The sequence below is a fragment of the Clinocottus analis genome, unplaced genomic scaffold (assembly GCF_023055335.1).
Source record: "Clinocottus analis isolate CAN_PGR_092001 unplaced genomic scaffold, fCliAna1.0.p SCAF_19, whole genome shotgun sequence".
Taxonomy (NCBI): Eukaryota; Metazoa; Chordata; class Actinopteri; order Perciformes; family Cottidae; genus Clinocottus; species Clinocottus analis.
In genome coordinates, this window is record NW_027175920.1 from 8,979,578 (window position 1) to 8,997,818 (window position 18,241).

Sequence of the window (18,241 nt, forward strand, 5' to 3'; positions counted from 1 at the left end):
GCGCCACCCGCCAAACAACCAGAGGAAAGATTAAGTGAATAGAAGTTCATGACTCGAGCTTTTTAAATTCACATCCTTTTGAATGCGCAATTTTCATAGAATTGTTTTCTATTCTGAAAAATCTGAACAATTTAATCAGAAGACACATTTTTAGTGTGGCCTATAGCCGATCAAAGATGATCATGGAGGAGTTTCTGCCTTTTTTTTGCAAGTTTATGTTATAAAATAAGAGTTGGAAGAATTGTTTTTTGATTCAGTTTGGGGATAAAAGGTCTTAACTGCACTGATCTTTGTGCACGTCGTGGCTTTGTTAATGCATGGATCCACAGAGGCTGACGTTTAAAACCTGATGTTCTTTAATGTTTTTGATTCATCTACAATCACAAACCAATCACTGAATCTAATAAACAAGAGCAACTTCATCTTGAAAATTCTTTGCGCGCTTTATGAACAAAAGCAGGCTGAATAATGCCCAAGATCTCAGTTTAATGGGCTGAAATTTCTGCAAGAAAGCTCTAAAAAAATTATCCATCTGTTCAGTGCACACATGCCACAGCTCACTCAGATAGCTCGTAGCACTGTCTTGCGTATGCAAATATGTTTTGCCTGGAAATCTATTTGGAGTTGCTCGAAGGAATCCAGAACGGCCCTCCTTCTGTCTCCCCTCGCCGGCTCACGCGGGCCTCCCTCTCGCCGTCTATCTCCTCTCGTGTGGAAGACATTTTCACCAGCTCCACACGCATGGACATACAGGCAGTGGCGCCGCCTCGCCTCAGACAGCTTTAACCACCACGGGCCAATATGCAGATCTCACAGGCACACACTGGCGGCCCTGTCCGCAAGCAGGACAAGGAGCCCTGCAACTGTTTGCTTAGTTGGATAATACATGCAGTAGAGTGACACAGAGGGAATAATTATCCACTCTGTGAAGACGCAGCGCCACTAATTTTGTCCTTCTGTCACACACTTAAAGTCCTCCTTTGTAATAGTGGTGTGTGTAGCCCCTAATGAAAAGGTTGTGTTAATGCACGAACAGTACAATTTTATATTTTATATTGATTTGCAAGAGCAATTTTTGGTTATAATCTATGAATGTATTTTGCATATTTTGAGGAGAACCTTGAGATGTTTTAAAATTGAAAAGACTAAAAAACTAAAAGCACTCAATAAAGTTAAACCTTTTTTCAGGGGGATTTTTTTTTTTTTTTACATGTGTGTTTATAAGCAGAATTAGTACCCCTCTTGGGCAGACATGCAATAAGAAAGAAATAACAGACCGTGTGTGTGTGTGTGTGTGTGTGTGTGTGTGTGTGCGTACCAGAGGGCGGAGAAGCCAGGCTCAGGCAGATGGTCCACAAAGGTGTTACCACACAGTGAGTGGGCACTGCGATTGATGCATTGCAACATCCAAGAAGGTGGAACATTTGGCTGCTGACCCGCAGTCAGAACTCATTGGCCCTGCCTTCTCCTTATTTAGCTGCTGCGAGAGAGCCGACGGGTGATTTGGTTTGAATAAACACACACACACAGACACACACACACACACACACACACACACACACACTCTTTCGGAACGCAGCTCTTTCCCACCCTTAAGGGAGCCTGCATGAGCGCTGGAAACTTCTCCCTCGTCTCTGCAAGGAGGTCATGATGGCGGTGCAGGCAGGAGGATGAGTGCACGGAGCCATGGAGACGAGCAGAGACAGCACACTGGAACTACAGGATACGGTGTTACACTTGGATGGAGAAGGTCTGACCTTGAGCTTATTCTGAGGGGATTGTTAGTGAAGCAGCTCCGTATGACTTGATTTCTGCAAGTAACACGTTGCAATCGTATTCTGTCTGAGGAACATAGAGACGACGGCCCGTACGGACGGGGTACTGAAGCTATACGTGAAGGCTGGTCCGTCTTTCCAGAGTTCAGAAATGGTCTTCTGTATATTGAAATAGTAAAATGAAATTGAGTAGAAACACTTCAGAATGAATGAAAATAGCAGCATGCGTCCAAGAAACAGATGAATAAGTCACACTTAATTTGTGCTTTCTCATTAAAAATGTATTGATGGATAGTGGTTCGCTCTCCGTCTTTGTGGAAGCTGAGTTTCTCTTCCTCCTTCAGCCGAATGAGTGAAATTCCTTTCCAAAATCCAAAGTAAATCCAAAATTACATCAAGTGCATTTAACAACTCCCCAGTTGGAATTATGTATACAAGTTATTATTCCTTTAAAATGTGTCCAAAACAAGATGATTAAGAAAAGGAAACAGCAGAAGTTCAAAGACGAATAGTCTCTCTAATTACAAACATTATTAGTTATGCATATGGAAAGATTTTATTTCAGACCCAAAAGCGATCTTACATCAGTTGAAACATGGAAAATTCATGAGTGAGTACGCTAACCAAAGGCAACATTATGGCGATGGATATTAAACATGATAATTGCTATTTGTCTCCGAGTGCAGTTAAATCATTAAGTCTACAGTAGAAATAAAGCAACTCCCAACTTACTGTTTTACTTTCCCCTTCACTTTTTATATTATCAATAGCATCAAACAAACAAATATACTAATTGCATGTATGAAATTTTCACCTGTAATTTTTAAACCTATTGCATTGCATTTGTCCATGTAGAATATATATATATATATATATATATATATATATATATATATATATATATATATATATATATATATATATATATATATACATACACACACTAGAGGCTGGTGAAATTAGTTCTTGAATACATTATATCAGCAGCATTTGATTCAGATTTTGGTGGCCTCGTTAAAACCCTCATAACTGTGCCATATCATATTAGCTGATGCACATAATGCTTCACTTGACACAGAGTTTCTGTTTGGTGTGAACTAGTACAGAGTGCCACCCTATGGATACATGTGGCACATCAACTTTTTGTCATATTTACCGAATGATTCTATCAAAGGACAAGTACAACTTTTAAAATGCAAATATAAGAACAACACATTGATTTTAAACTGACTTAGTGTTTAGCAAAAGGTTATTGATGCAAAACAACAAACTTCTGTGGAGTATTGGCTTGAGTCGCCAGTGCAGTATCCACATCGGTATACTCAGCCACGATCGTTTCTATTTCCTTTACCTAATCAGGTCGAGACACTCGTGGGCCCTCACATACAACACTGAATCTAAGAAAGAAATCCACATATCAGAATCAGTCCGACACAGATCTCTGACGCCTCGTCGCTCTCTGCATTGGACTGCACACTGAGTCAGTCGTCATCCACCACCATCACGTTACCGTTCAGCTCGTACTCCATGGTGCCCCAGTCAAAGATGTTGCCCTTGGGGACCTTGTGCCCGTAGTGCCAGGCCTGGATCATGCTCCTGGAGAGCACAAAGTCCCACATGTTCACGTCGGTCATCTCCCCTACGAAGCTCTGCACGGCCTCCAGACCCCCCAGGTCTTTGTCTGGGTCCTGCCCCAGGAGGACGGTGCCTTTCGGCCGGATGGTGTGCCCGGGTTTGTAAACCTGGTAGGTGCTGCGTTTCCCTTCCACCCAGAAAGCAGCCAGGCCCGTGCGAGACTCCCAGGTCAGGCAGAGGCTGGCGCGGAACGTGGTGAGCGGCGGCAGGTGGAAGATGATGCCGTCGCCGCTCATGTAAAAGGAGACGCGTCCGTCCTTCTCGCGCCACACGTTGAGCTCGTCGTAGTCGGCCGTGCGGTAGGCGAACAGGATGATCTGACGGTCTTCCGGCAGCTCGGTGGCCACGCGCATGCAGAGAGTGAAGGCCCTGAGCGCCATCTCCTTCTGCGGGATCAGGGCCACGAAGCTGAAGTCGGTCTCGTAAGGGAACACCAGGACTTTGTCGCTCAGACCCACTGGGGCAACACAACGAGAGGAGATGGAGTTGAGACACAGTATCTCTGTGTTTTAACAACAATGGCGGTGTACTCCTGAAGGTACTTGAAATTCTGTTAAATTCATACCTTGGCTGGTTGAGGAGAAAGTCAGAAACCATCCGAAGACAGCAAGAAGTCCCACAGCGAACCTCACAGTGTTGACACTCTTCAAACACACACAAGACATCCATCATCCTTTGAGAATATCCAAAAAAGAAGTCCTAACCGTCTCTGAACAGAAAAGTCACACCAGAGACTAAATTATGTCAAAAGGTTACAAGAAGAAACAGCGTTTCTTACCATCTTGATGTGGTTTGTTGTTCCTCTGTGCTGCTAACTCAGTCCCACAGGCTGGTGTCCCGTGCCCAGTGCTCTTCCCTCCTAGCACAAGCCACGACGTCAGCTCCTCAACGAGGAATGACAATAGGCCGGGTGTGTGAGGGCCGGGTGACACTGTCTTTTTACATGTGGCTGATGCAAACACACACCTATTCAGCAATGTGTGTGTGTGTGTGTGTGTGTGTGTGTGTGTGTGTGTGTGTGTGTGTGTGTGTGTGTGTGTGTGTGTGTGTCTATATCACATAGACTCACAATGTTCACATCAGAGATAACAATCTTTCGTAGCAGATGTCAGAGCTGTGGCAGAGATTGTTGTTGTTGTTGTTGTTGTTGTTGTGTGGGAATCTTAAAAGGGTCAGTTCATTCACATCACAAAAGAACATTATTGTTTTACTTACTGCTGGTGATAACCATGTAGATACTTTAAAAACATGTTATATGCCAGTGTTTAAAGATGACTGCCAATATGAATAAACGTAAGTACAATGTTTTTCTAATTGTAAAAAATAACATAACAGAAAGAAGTTCCTTCTACTGAAGGAAAGACCTTGACTCCAGAGGGGACAATGAAACTAATTGTCAATACCGACCCTTTAAACAGCAGATTATTATGTCATGAATATGCTTTAAATATCTGCATTGTCATATCTCTGGGTTTGTTAAAATGTGCTTTGTTATTGCAGAGTTGTGAAAAGTAACAAGGAAACTGCAATAAAGACATTTTCTTCCCAAAAGGTTTTAATGCGTTCATTTCAAGGACACCTTGGCTTTATGCTGTGCAGCCCAACTGCTAATGCATTTTTAAGGTCAACACTAATATTGTTGATATCTATTTCAAAAGCTGATATTTTAACATAAATACAAATATACAAATACAAGATACCAAGACAATAGTTTTTTGTAAAGGTGACACTTTCTAGACACTTATTCGTTGACATAAACATAAATACTGAAATATCTGCATATCAGCCAATAATAAAATAATAAGCTCTGATACAGGATTCAAGTCTGCTTTCATCATGAATCATCAATGCTCCTCAGCTCTGGCCCGGTCATGCCCTGCAGCAGAATACTGTACCCAGTACACACAGCGTGGATGCTCAACACAACAACGCAAATCAAAACCGCCACTATATGCTCAACACCATTCCCCCGGCTTCCTCTCCACATATCCGACGAGCCTCACTTACTCAAAGGATGCTACAAAGCTGGTCAAAGATTCACGTCATCTACAAATCCACACAGACATCTTCCATCCACCTGAAGACAAACTCACCACCCGACTTGAACCGCTCAATCTGCTCGGGAAAAGGAATGCGAGTCCAAGGATGTGCCGAACAAAACAAACAAACAACCCTGGTGTCAGACACAACTAAACACAACAACCTGCCAGGGACACAGGGGGTCGACCCTCAACAGATTCAGGCCCCTCCCTGCTCGGCCGGTCTCCACAGGTGGGGCAGCAGTCTGGGCCCATTGTGTGCTTGTGGAAGGGAGCAAACAACACAAACACATCCATGAGGTTTGCCCTCCACAAAGACTAGAAGGAGGATTAGTTCGACAGCTGAGCATCAGGCAACTGCTTCTCAGGGACTGAGCACTCCCTAAATAAATAACCAGAATGTGCTTTCATGGATTTGAAACTTGTGACAGTAAATGAAAGAAAAGTCACAAAAGAAATATTAGCTTCGCCAAAATAACATTTATTGAAGGTCTCATGTCACGGATTGTACTGCAAAGCAGTTATTTTGCTATATTATTCATTTGTTGGAACATTTGATTGCTATTGATGGGTTGCTCCAGAGCAGTAAAGTACGAATGTCCTCATACTTGGTATCTCTTTAATGGCGTCACAAAAACAAACAAACTCAAAGTTCACGGTTTAATGGGGACAAATGAAAACTGAACCAGGCATTAATGTTATCAACATATCTACATTTAATACAATTTCTCAAGCGCTAGGATTTCTCAAGAAAAACAAACAAACTATTTTGTCAATAAAATTTGATACACAAGCAAATTATTTACACTGCCTGCACACAGACATGAACCACCGACAGGCCTAGCTCACCACAGACACACATTCGGCTGGAAAACCTGTAAATTAATGCTAAAATTAAAATGTGTCTTACAGAGAATGCCAGTGAACCAGCCTCTAAAAATTTAGACTGAGGTATCTGATGCGATAAAATGGTCATAACTCTTCCAGCATTTCTAACACGGGAGGAGGCCGACACAACGATGTTAGCGAACCTCGACCCGCAGCACAACTCAAACTGAGTCCCACGCTGACGACGGGTCGACATCAGCTGGTGCAGCCTGCAACATCGTAAGGGTGCGGTGCACAAAATGAACAGCGAAAAGGGGAGAACGAGAATTACCATCCTCTTGCCTTTGCATAGGAAAAGAAAATTCACTGCATGCTTGATGCGAGCGTCCACTTTCATTCATGGCAAACAGCACGAGCCAAACACGACGTCCAAGCACATTTCTATGAACGACACAGACAGCACAGACCGATCTCCAAAACGGATTTCAAGCATCAACCTGAACAACTCATGTCAGCTACCAATATTCAAACATTTTCAATTACTATCCAGCTATGTGAAAACGTATTTTCTGTTCAGCGGCCATTTCTATTGATTTTTCGGGATCCAGTTCAAGGCCGCTTTACATGAAAACCTTGTATTCTCCTGAAAACCACCATTTATGAATTACTGCAGGTCAGGTCTGAGCCTAAGAGTACTATGCATACATTCAACATATTCAAATTGTCTGTAATGGGGTGTGATTGATATGCAAAGAACAAAATATATATTTTCTAAAAATATTACAGTATGGTGACATGGGTGCGTATGTGAGGAGCGCCGCCTGGAGGTGGAGGAGGGACATCATTATGTAAAACTTGCACACAAACTAGTCATTCTCGTTGTTTTTTTTGGCATTTTAGTTCCAACTTCAGATAATGTGATTATGAAGTGGTCGAACGCTTCAATGTTTCATACAAAAATTACCAAGAAATACTGGAGTAAATGTCAAATAAAAGGACAACGTATTTATGTATTCAACCACCATTTCTGTGAAACACTGGAGTGCAATGCTGATGCTATCCAAGGATTGTGGCACTCAGAGAAAAAGAGGCAGAGTAGGGAGGGAGCAAGACAGACCTGAGAACGTGGCCCCTTATTTAAAGAAGGGAGTCAGGCTTGAGAGACTTGATACAGCATGAAAGAAAGGAAGAGGAAGTGAGAGAAAAGTATAGAAAGAGCAGAATGAAGGGTTTTTTAAAGGGAGCAGCAGGCCATGAACACCGAGCCTCAGAAGGTAGGAGCGGGGAGTTTTACAGCAAAGATAAAATGTGGGGAGGAAGAGGCAGAATGAGATACATAGCTCTCATTTGGTAGTCCATAGTGTGGCTTTTCCCGCTTGTATAAAGTACATCTCCAGGCAAGGGGTGATCTGTTCTCTACAGTCTTGTGTTGTCCAGGCTTGGGTTTGGGTATGATGGAGAGATGGGAGGTGGGGGTGGTCCCTTCAGTAGTCCTCCACCCAGCCGTTCTCCTGGATAAAGGCATCGATCACTTCCTTCATGGCCAGGTTCGGGATCAGCTGGTCCTGGGTCAGGGTACTCCTGGTGACCGGGTCGAAATGGCCCACTCGCTGCACAGAGAGCAGGTGAAATGTTAGCGTTGGTGTCTGGAGTTGGATTTACAAAATTCATGCACAAAAAAAACATTTGGGTACAACCACACCTAGAATAAAAATTATAATTTCCGTTAACACTTCAGTGAAAGTAAGAAGTGAATTAAGGGTTAACATGAATGGGCTCACAAGAATAGGGACGACAATGACGACGATAAGATTTGACTCCTACCGGGAACTACATACCTCCTTTTGAAATTGAACCACTAGTGGATATGCAGAAAATGATGGTATGGTTTTAATATTAAAGGGAGCATCGATATTCACATATTAAAGAACATTTTGAGAAACAATAAGGCTCCTGAAATGTACTCCACACTTCTAATTGCAGTTGCAACAGCAAGGAAACTAGAATTACGGCCTTGCGGTCGTATGCAACCAGGCAATGTGCAGTTCTTTACAAACTACTGCGAATTAGTTTTTTGTGAAAATGACACAATTTGGTAAAAATGAGAGTTTGATCACAGAGTCTGTATTTGGTGCAAGAAAGAGAGAAACACAAACAACCAGAAGTAGGTCGAGATCAATACATTACAAAACATTATACCACATTCTTGAGTATGAGAGACACAAGGTCACAGTGACGTTGACCTTAGACCATCAAAACCTAATCAGTTCATCCTCGAGTCCCAGTGGGCATTTGTGCCAAATTTGAAGAAACGCCGTGCAGGCGTTCCTGAGATATCACATTGTTGAGAATGGGCCGGCCGGTGTTTATACTGTGCGGACGGACAGACAGACAGATCGATGGATAATCCAAAAACATAAATGCAAACTTGCCATGCGTCTGACGAGGTTGTTTTTACCTGTAGGTGCTCTTCAATGTCCTTGCGATCATAGGTGATCCCACTGGGTGTGATGCAGGGCTCCCTCATCAGCTCAAAACTGATCTTACCACACAGATAATCTGGGATCTCCCGCTTCTGAACAGACGACAAAACGCAGCCAGAGAAATGGCATGAGATGTAGGGATAGGAAATCAGAATTGCTCCCATAACCTTTAGCTTGGATCTAATTTGTGTCCTGGTCTCACCAGGTTTATTACATTTTATTGATACATTTTATTGATAGTGCTGCTGGGCAATAACATCTATATTAATGTCTTCTGAAACTGTACAAAACAAACGCCATGCTGGCAGTCAGTATGGTGTCAAATTACTTGAAAATACCATGACAGCTACCTCAGGTCAGTCAACAACAACTAACTACAGCGAGGATAATTAACCACGGCAAACACAAAGTGATGGTTACCATAGAAACAGCTTGGGATGGAAATAGACCATAACTGTCTGAAATAAAGGTACATTTCTCACAGCTGCAATCGCAAGCACTGATGGTAGCAGATCATTTGAATATACAACCTTTTAACGCAGAGAGAAATCAGAAATGAGCTTGAGTCTATTTCTCCTGTTGCTATGTCAACGATCAAGGAAGATGGCGGCCGTAGGTGTGTTAGCAAAGATGCATCTGTGTGGGTGAATGTGATCAGCGTGCGCCCGTCTGTTTGTCAGCCGTGTAATGGACGGCGGTGACCTATCAAGAATGTTTCCCTGCTTCTTGCTCAATGCATGAAGGGATGAATTTTATCCGGCACATAATAGAAATAAGTGGGTGGGAAATTAATTAGGGGAGGAATCCATTGATAAACTCATACATGCTCAATTTATATTAACAATAATAATTACATTTTCATACTCACTTTTCTTTTCTCATCAACTTGAGAGAAGAGCTCATCCATGTCCATTAGATACTTGTCCTAAATAGGCCACAATCCCATGTTAACAGACATATTCATGAACATTCAGTGGAATTACTATAATACTAGAAATACTGTATTTGTTCATTAAAAGAACAACAACCGAGAAAGTCCAAGACAGATATAAAACTTGCATGTTTTGATGCAATCTTCGAAGCGTCGCCTCCGTTTTGATTGTCGTCCTGTTTCTCATTATATTCTTCACGTTCTCTGCATGAATACAAAGTTATTATATATTACCCCTTCACCCAGAAAGCAATTTTATTATACCCTTGTGACACTCGTTCCAGGGATCTGCAGTCACACTGACTGTGTAGTTGCTTGCCAGCCCACAGTCTCACCTTTCCTTCTCAGCCATGATGAGTTTAGTCAGATAGGCGTGTAACTCGTTCTCCTGGTTGATGCGTTTCTCCTCGATGCTATTCCATCGTTTCTTCTTTGCGATGCGCAAGGCGCTAGGGATGTCATCTCCAAAATTCAGTCTTTGTTCTTTTGCCAGATTATAAGCTGGAGAAAACAGTTTAACAGCAACACTGTGTTTAAAGTGTTTCCTACATTTCTCACATTCTGACATTTCTTGTTCCATAGACAACAGAGCAACAATTTAGATATCTAAAACACTTTATATCTTTCCTTGCGGCATTCTTATTATTGCAATGTTAGAAACCCAACAAAGCATACGGTAAAACATCCCTGCAAACATGTGCCGTGACTCAGAAAAGAGAAGCTAATATAGGAGCCACTATACCATTAACATTACAAACCACAAACTTAAATATATACACGAGTAAATACATAAGTAACATTGTGCAATCTACGAGCAAGCTGCTTCTACAATCTACACACTACCGCAAAACGTTGCAACAGTTTCACTATCTCATACTAGTTTGCTCTGACCTTTCTGCAGGTTGCCGATGGCCTCGTCATAGTTCTCCAGCTCCAGGTGACACTGGCCCAGGAAGAAGTGGGCCTTCACTGACTGTCCGTCCAGCTCCAGTGCATGCTTACAATCTGCCAGAGCCTTGTCATGCTGCTGCAGCTTCACATGACAGAGAGCCCTGTTGGTGTAGTACACCGCCACTGATGGATTGCGGTTCTGGGAGACAGGACACACCAGACAATACATATACAGTTTAACAGCACGGCACTGTAGACTACACTACAAAAACATGCATTAATGATATTTTTAAAGAGGTCAACCTACCATTAATATGATTGTTTTAACAATGACAGTTACTCACAATAGCTTTACTGTAGCATGTAGCAGCCTCCTGGTACTTGCGGCAGAGGAACAGCCGGTTCCCCTGCTCCTTCAGCTCCTGCGCGGTGGAGCTCTTCTCCGGGCTGCCGGCCATCTTCTCCACCGGCTCCGCGGGGCCCGCCTCGCCCTGCTTCCCTATCCTGTTCCCCGTCTCTTCGGCTGGCTAGCGGACAGGTCCTAGAATGTCCTGTCCCTCCTGGGTCTCACACACTAGATCACAGACACACGCGAATATAAAGTTAAGTCAACATACACTGCAATGCACCTGCAATGCGCGTCATTGGGCGAATTAGGTGCAGTCCTTGATGGCTCACAAAAGGCAGTCGGTTAATTCGCTGACTGTGCACACAGCTAAAAAAAAAAAATACAACAAGGTGGCTAGACTGCCTGCAATTTAACTATTCCTTTGACGAGCATCAAGAGTGACTAAATTAGCCGCACAGCTGAATATTGAACACTCACGTTAGTGGGGCGCGATGAAACTGGGACGATACACGTAGTTAGAGGTTGTCAACCCGTAATGTTGACATCGTTATTGAGGCTCGGCTTACTAACATTGTATACATAGTCGTTGCAGCAGAAGGCGTAGCGACAGAGTGGTGATGTCGTTAACTTTATTAGCTTATAAAAGCAAACCAGAGATCGGTGCTTGGCGTTAGCTCCTTAGCTCAGCTAGCATAGTGAACTAACGCTATGTTGTCGATTTACACGCGTATTGCCTGTAGGAACACGATTTATCAGCAACTCATTGGACTACAGATATTATGAGCTCAAAAACGTCGTATATGCTTTGGTCTCACATTTACCTCAACACCGCTCAGCAGCCTCATAAAACAGAAATGAGCTAAAGCTAGTTTAGCTTGTTTGCTACACAGCCTCCTTCATTCTATTTTTCTATTGATGCAAGTTAGGATTTGTACGAGAGATTCGCAGTTTCCACTCCTCACCTTGATGAAGTAATATTACATCCAGGTGAAACCGATTGTATATGGTTTAATATCTTTATCGATATTTTTTCCCCCATACGAACTGTCATGACAGGTTGTTGTTATGCTGACGTTGACGGAAGCCGAAATGACCCAAAAGGCAAACTACCTCGCTTAGATAAATTGTCTATTTCCGGGAACATGTGAATTAAGAAAACATCAAATGAATGTCAATTTTATCTGTTGAGCATGACATGTGTAAACATACACTTGTTTAAATATATTTTAATTACTAAAATGAAGATGCCCCATGTGAAAATTATTTATGTTCCAATAGGAGGAGAGCGACACAAAGTCCGAGCCTGCAGATGGCGCTCAATAACAAAGTTTTATCCAAAGCTCAAAAGTGACACAAGTGCAAAATCGTTACTGAGTTTTTGCTTTAAAAAAATAAGAAAACTTTTGGAACTAAAACACTTTAACGTATTTCATTGACAGGTACCTCAGACTGACTGGAATAGTAACTCTTGATAAGTAAGGATGATGAAAGCGGCATGTGCCAAAATATTGCAAATATTTTATGTCACAGATAAACTAAATTTAAAAAAAAAAATGTTTGTGTGTGTGTGTGTGAGGGGGAGGGCTGTAAACTCTATCACTGACAACAAAAGTCTGTTCATTTGTGGGAGGCATGGTCAGAAAAATGGGAAGATTATGATCAAGAATTTAGTATATCATCAGGGCCATCCCACCCACAGAGGGATTCAACCACACACAGAGACAGATCCATGATGACCTGTATAGGCCTTTATAAAGAAATGAACACTGAAGTTTAGCCATGGAGGAATTAGCAAGGCTGGTACTGTGGACGGGGTCACTTTCATCCCAGCCCGTTGTGCTTTTGGGAAGGCGCCGCACAGAGATCCGCGTGTGAAGATTAGAACACATCCCCTGAGCAAACACACTGATAAATGTGTGAAGGGGGCCGTTGAGCTGCAGACCCACCAGCACTGTGTCCCCAGCTGTGTTTACCTATCTCCGCCAGTCGGGTCCCCTGATCCCCCAGAACACCCACCTACCCAGCCGGGCCCCAGTCCCATGTATGTAACAGTGGGGTTTTAGACTAGACTAATAATGTTGCAAGTTTAGATTTAAAGATGTGACACCAAGCATTTTGTCTTAGCGGGTGGTGCATAACATTTAAACTATAAACACAGTGCAAGTTAAGAAATATATAGTTATAATTGGAAAAAAAAAAAGTTTTGTGCTCAAGATTTCCCATCATTAAGCCAGAATTTAGACACAAGTATAACTCCATACCAGTTTATTTTGCACAAGAAAAGCAAATCATCATAAGGGATCCATATGAATGATCGACATCTTCATGAAGGCATATTGACATATGCAGAGCAAAGTTTAAGCTTGCTCAGTTTATGCCAGAATCATCTTTTGCGTCTCTTGCTTATAATCTAAATGAGTATTGAACTATTATACAGTATTTACTTATCTATTACAATCATCTTCCTGCGAGAGAAAACACAAGGAAATCTAACTTACATACAATGTCAGTGTTGTCTGCCATAGAAAAGGCTTATAGACTATACAAAATTCTCCAACTAAACATTGTGTGAGCAATTGTAGAGAATAGGTGACTGTTCTCAAAGGATAATGCACAGAATAGAAACTGCACATGCAATGCTGTTTCAAAGTGCCAGCATTCAAACTGCATCACCCTCCCTCACCAGCTCTCTGCCCTCTGTCCAGCATCCCAACCGTCATCCTCTGCCGCCCCCCCATCAAACCCAACTGCTGCCCGCTGCACCAGCTGGCTGAGCTTCCAGTCACCTTGGCAACGAGACCAGGAAGTTGCCCGGCTCCTCTGGCACAGCTGAAAAGCAGCCACTTCCTGATTGATTTTGGTCTTTCTTTCTGCCTGTGTAGACGTTTTCCCATTTGGCAGTGGTGTCCGCTATTCAGCGCCAAAGCGTCTGAAAAGAGAAAAAGGGTGAACACACTCTCCTTAGCGTTAAGGGAAACCTCAGGTTCAAATGGGTAAAACAAAAGCCGTATTTATCCACAATGGTGGCCCTTTGTTTGGTGGGTTTGCTCATTTTGAGAAGGGGAAAGGCTCATAGACTTAATGCAGTTTGTTCAAGTGGGTCTGAATGCAACATGTACACAAAAGTACAATAATAGTTCCACTGTCTTATCTGAAAGAAGATGGAAATGCAGGAAATGATTGTTTCAATTTACATCTCAACTGATTAAACAGTTTCCTAATGAAAGGAAGGTTGCCGTGTATTTTGATTATTTGAGCGCTAATAATGTCATACGGTCAATATAAATCATGTTATGTCACTGTTTGAGAGTAAAAACACATTTACAACTGTTTACTTTTACAAGCTCTGTGAATAACCATCACACTGTGACATCTAATAAAACTCATCTCACTCAAATGCACACACATGACCAGCTGTCAATCATCACATCCCTCTTTATCTTCACTTGCTCAGCCCTATAATCTGGAATACCGACACAAACTAAAACTTTAATGTTCATTAAATAATTAGAGCTGCTGTTCAAATGTATTGCAAGTAAAAAAGTAATCAATGTGACATGTGCCACAAGTTTCCGAACAAGCTTTTAGATTAGGAACATTGTTGGATGTGTTCATAATGACTTCAGGTGGATTAGAATAAAGGTTTTTCAGTGGGAAAGTTCTTTTCAGACTTGTTGTTCATTGTGAATTGCTTTACACACTGTATGTCCATTTTGCAATGCTCATTAACAACAACACATTTACTTCAACTCCAGTTAAGTGATATTCTTCAATGTTTTTTTTAAATATAAAGTTACTGACTACAATAACCTTCAAAAGGTGTACAGAAAGTACTGCTTGTTTACAGTAGCAGTGGTGAATGTAGCACGCGTAATCACTCTAGTATTTTAGTGGTTAGAAGTGTTTGGTCATCATTTATAGGGACTAGTTAAATGTGCCTTTATACACATGCTTTAACTCTGAATCACCGGTTGTTAAAGCTGACTCCTTGGGTTAAGAGTTAAATGAGGGATATCCTGAAGCTAACCCAAAGGCAAGTAAGAGAAAGGCCAGAGATACCCATGGGTCAAAAGTCAGTCACACACCTCTGCAACCGTGATTAAGCTTCCTGACAAAGGGAGGCGGGAGGAATAACTCATCTTATTCAGACCTTGCAAACACACACACACACACACACACACACACACACACACACGGAAACAACTTCATGTGGATCTTTAAGGAGAATCTCTAGTCTTTGGCAAGCTAAAAAGTTTGATTTAAAAATTACAATAAATTAAATCAGCCACAACTCAAAACTTAGCGTGTGCATTCCATAAGAAACTTTATTCATGCAGTTGATAGATTTTTTTTCTCCACTATTGATGCAAATGACACAATGTCTTCTGTGTATTTTGATTAGAGACCTTAAAAAAGCTTAAGTAAACTGAAATGATGTTTTTTTAAACTTAGTGTGTTAGTCCAAGGATCTTTTACACCCTGGGGGGTTAACAGCACACTGGCTGAGACTCCCCCACTTCTAAAAGCACACACACAGACACCATGGATTGATGTGTGATGACTGGGGGTGTAGGCGGCTGCTGTGTAAAGTGGCGGGGGAGAAGTTTTACAAAAGAGTTTTTGGAGGGAAATCAAAACTCTTGAGCGTGAGCAATTCAGGGATGCAGAGGGAAAGTCATCTTCCCCTCCTCCACCGTTGCATCTATCAGAATCAACTTTAATGGCCATGAACATTTTCACATACATGGAATATGACGCCGGTTTCACTTTGCTCTTTGTACTTGTATAAGTTAACCATTAACGTCACCGACATATGTAAATATTTGAAAACAATATTTGTTTACTGATTGTTATTATAACTGCAGGGTGCAAAAGATAAGATTGCATTCTTTTAAATTATAATGAGCTTTGTTTAAGTAGTATCTCATCACATTATCAATTCAAAAGCAATTGTTTTAGTAAAGCTTATGCAAATCACTGATGATGACTATCTGTGTGTTTTCCACTCACTAAATTAATGGGGATCTTCACAGGAGTGAAAACAACCAGCAGGGGCACCAAGAAGTAACTAACTTTCCCTCCCTGAATGTCCATTGCCCATCCCCCGATCCTCACTGCTGCTCCCCCTGAAACTCCTCAAATGTCCCCTGAGGTCACGCTCTCTGGGGTCACCGACCCCACCCAACACAGCCCAAAAGAACTGAGCAGACATAATGAGCAGGGGGCTAATTGTGTGTGTGTGTGTGTGTGTGTGTGTGTGTGTGTGTGTGTGTGTGTGTGTGTGTGTGTGCGTGTGTGTGTGTGTGTGTGTGATTGTTCACAGTCCTTCAGGGCAGATCAGGAAAAGGCAAATGTTGTATTTGATTGACAAGCCTTTGCAGAAGATTTTCAGAGCAGTCAGACATGAACACACACACACACACACACACACACACACACACACACACACACACACACACACACACACACACACACACACTTCCAATCTCCAAGAAGTTATTTATATTTATGCATATATATATATATATATATAATTTCCCCCTCTTCAGTTCTTATATTGACTAAATGAAAACTCTCCTGTGCTTTTTGTAAGTTAGTCTTAGCAGCTTTGCTAGTTTGGACTGATATGTATACTTAACTAATCAATAAGGAATATGTATCTGTGTCTGGATGCAGCTAATTATATTTGGATGGGATCAATGTTAGACATTAAGTTTAGATGATTCGTCTGACTACTTTCTTCTTCTGTTTTGCATCATCTTTTTGGTTCTGTTGGTCATGCAACGATTCAAAATATGAAATATGACTTTTGTGGGTTTTCTTGAGAGTTCTAGTTCAAACCTATTTCTATCAGTTCCTCATTAAATGAATACTGTGTAGGCACCATACGATACCAACGTTGGCGCCTATCTAAAGTTTTGTCCATCTTTATCGCCTGAATAGAACAAAACCTGTCTCTTCCTGCAACAATCCAGCTATTTGTTGTCATGTAAAGTTGCTGAAAGCAGCTTGTCTTGATCCTAGAAGTGTGTAGTCGGCAGATCTCAAATTGGACGGTAATCAGATCAGGGTGAGGCGTCTGACAAATGACCGATGACAAGCACTGGACCCTGGAGGTTGGGAGGGGTTGGGGTCAGAGGTTGGCTTTTCAAAACCGCTCAATCGAAGGGCCATTAAATCCCATCTTTGTGTGATTTCTCGGTGAGGCGCGGTGGTTCCATCAGATGCCCCCGATCTATGCGCTCTACGTCCAATAAAAGCTACGTGTCCTGGGCTCCAGTGGTGAAGGAATGGACATGTCTTTACCACTGGATCATATGCAATCAGTGGAATAGTTTGCGTCTACCTGCTAGATGCAGATAGCAGAAAACTATATATTAATAGAGATGAATAGTTGGAGCAACATAAAGCAGAGTAAACACTTTTAGAAAGAGACGTGCAGCCTGTTGTGTGACCTCTGTCAACATGAATATGACTTCAGTTCTTCACCTTGTAAATTTGTCTGTACGGATTTGCGATCAAGTCATTTTTAATCTCGGAAGTTGATGAAATGCGTTTCATTTCCTGGATCTCAGAATTGAATCTACAGACAAAATATTTTCTAAATCCAACTATTCTCTCATAATTTCGTGAAAGTGCCTGCAATGAAATTCTTTTTCAGTAAAATGAATGAGAAAGGCTCTGGTAAACCTTTTTTTTTTCATTTGTGATGCCTCAATGTGTGTTATCTCATGTGTAAAGTATGTCGTCTCTGGGGCGTCCCGTCTCTAGCTTTGTTTTCCTACGCCTGCCGTCCAAATTTCCATCACAAACATCTCACCCTGAGTGACCCTTTGCTTTCTGTCTGCTGAGAGGCTCTGATTAGCCCGCATACATGTGCAGATAGGACCCAAAATCCCTAAATTGGGGCTACGTATTAATGCATGTTTTTGTGTGTGTGTGTGTGTGTGTGTGTGTGTGTGTGTGTGTGTGTGTGTGTGTGCATGAATGTGTCAGGTCTATCCTCCATGCTCTAGTTAATCAGCAAGTTCCCATTTGTTTTCTCACTGGTCTGCACTTTTTCTGCAGGATGACACAGTTCTCTGTAGAAAGAAACCACATCTATGGAAAAGTCACTCCTCTTTTTCCGCTTCCATCAGCTTTATCCGTTCATCCGTCGTGGGGTCAGATAGAGAAATTAAAGCCAAATAACTAAATGGAGCTGTGAGGCAAATATTTATTGCCTCTGGTATGCTTTGCAGGAATCCTAATGTATTAAACAGGAGCTAAGAGCCACTTCAACCAAAGATAACAAATAAATACAAAAACTA

At 41.9% G+C, this 18,241-nt stretch overlaps 2 protein-coding genes across 2 annotated transcripts; both read right to left on the bottom strand.

Annotated features, from left to right (window-relative positions):
- Positions 1–2,312: 2,312 nt before the first annotated feature.
- crp1 (C-reactive protein 1) lies at positions 2,313–4,300 on the bottom strand. The gene is made up of 3 exons (XM_068583162.1): positions 4,189–4,300; positions 3,976–4,054; positions 2,313–3,867 (listed from the first exon to the last, which is right to left on the bottom strand). The coding sequence occupies exons 1-3, from the start codon at positions 4,189–4,191 to the stop codon at positions 3,257–3,259; spliced, it is 693 nt and encodes a 230-aa protein (XP_068439263.1). The 5' UTR covers positions 4,192–4,300; the 3' UTR covers positions 2,313–3,256.
- A 647-nt stretch (positions 4,301–4,947) lies between these two features.
- On the bottom strand, positions 4,948–12,005 carry stub1 (STIP1 homology and U-Box containing protein 1). The gene is made up of 8 exons (XM_068583775.1): positions 11,894–12,005; positions 10,927–11,156; positions 10,583–10,781; positions 10,027–10,192; positions 9,820–9,895; positions 9,629–9,685; positions 8,736–8,852; positions 4,948–7,887 (listed from the first exon to the last, which is right to left on the bottom strand). Exons 2-8 carry the CDS (start codon positions 11,038–11,040, stop codon positions 7,762–7,764), a joined length of 855 nt encoding a protein of 284 aa, XP_068439876.1. The 5' UTR covers positions 11,041–11,156; positions 11,894–12,005; the 3' UTR covers positions 4,948–7,761.
- Positions 12,006–18,241: the final 6,236 nt, after the last annotated feature.

Coding starts and splice junctions, on each gene's coding strand:
- crp1 (XM_068583162.1), bottom strand. Junction 3,868..3,975: donor TTTCTCCTCAACCAGCCAAG/GTATGAATTTAA, acceptor GTGTTGCCCCAG/TGGGTCTGAGCGACAAAGTC.
- stub1 (XM_068583775.1), bottom strand. CDS start 11,040: ATGGCCGGCAGCCCGGAGAAGAGCTCCACCGCGCAGGAGCTGAAGGAG. Junction 9,686..9,819: donor CGAAGATTGCATCAAAACAT/GCAAGTTTTATA, acceptor TGGCCTATTTAG/GACAAGTATCTAATGGACAT. Junction 7,888..8,735: donor ACATTGAAGAGCACCTACAG/GTAAAAACAACC, acceptor CTCTCTGTGCAG/CGAGTGGGCCATTTCGACCC.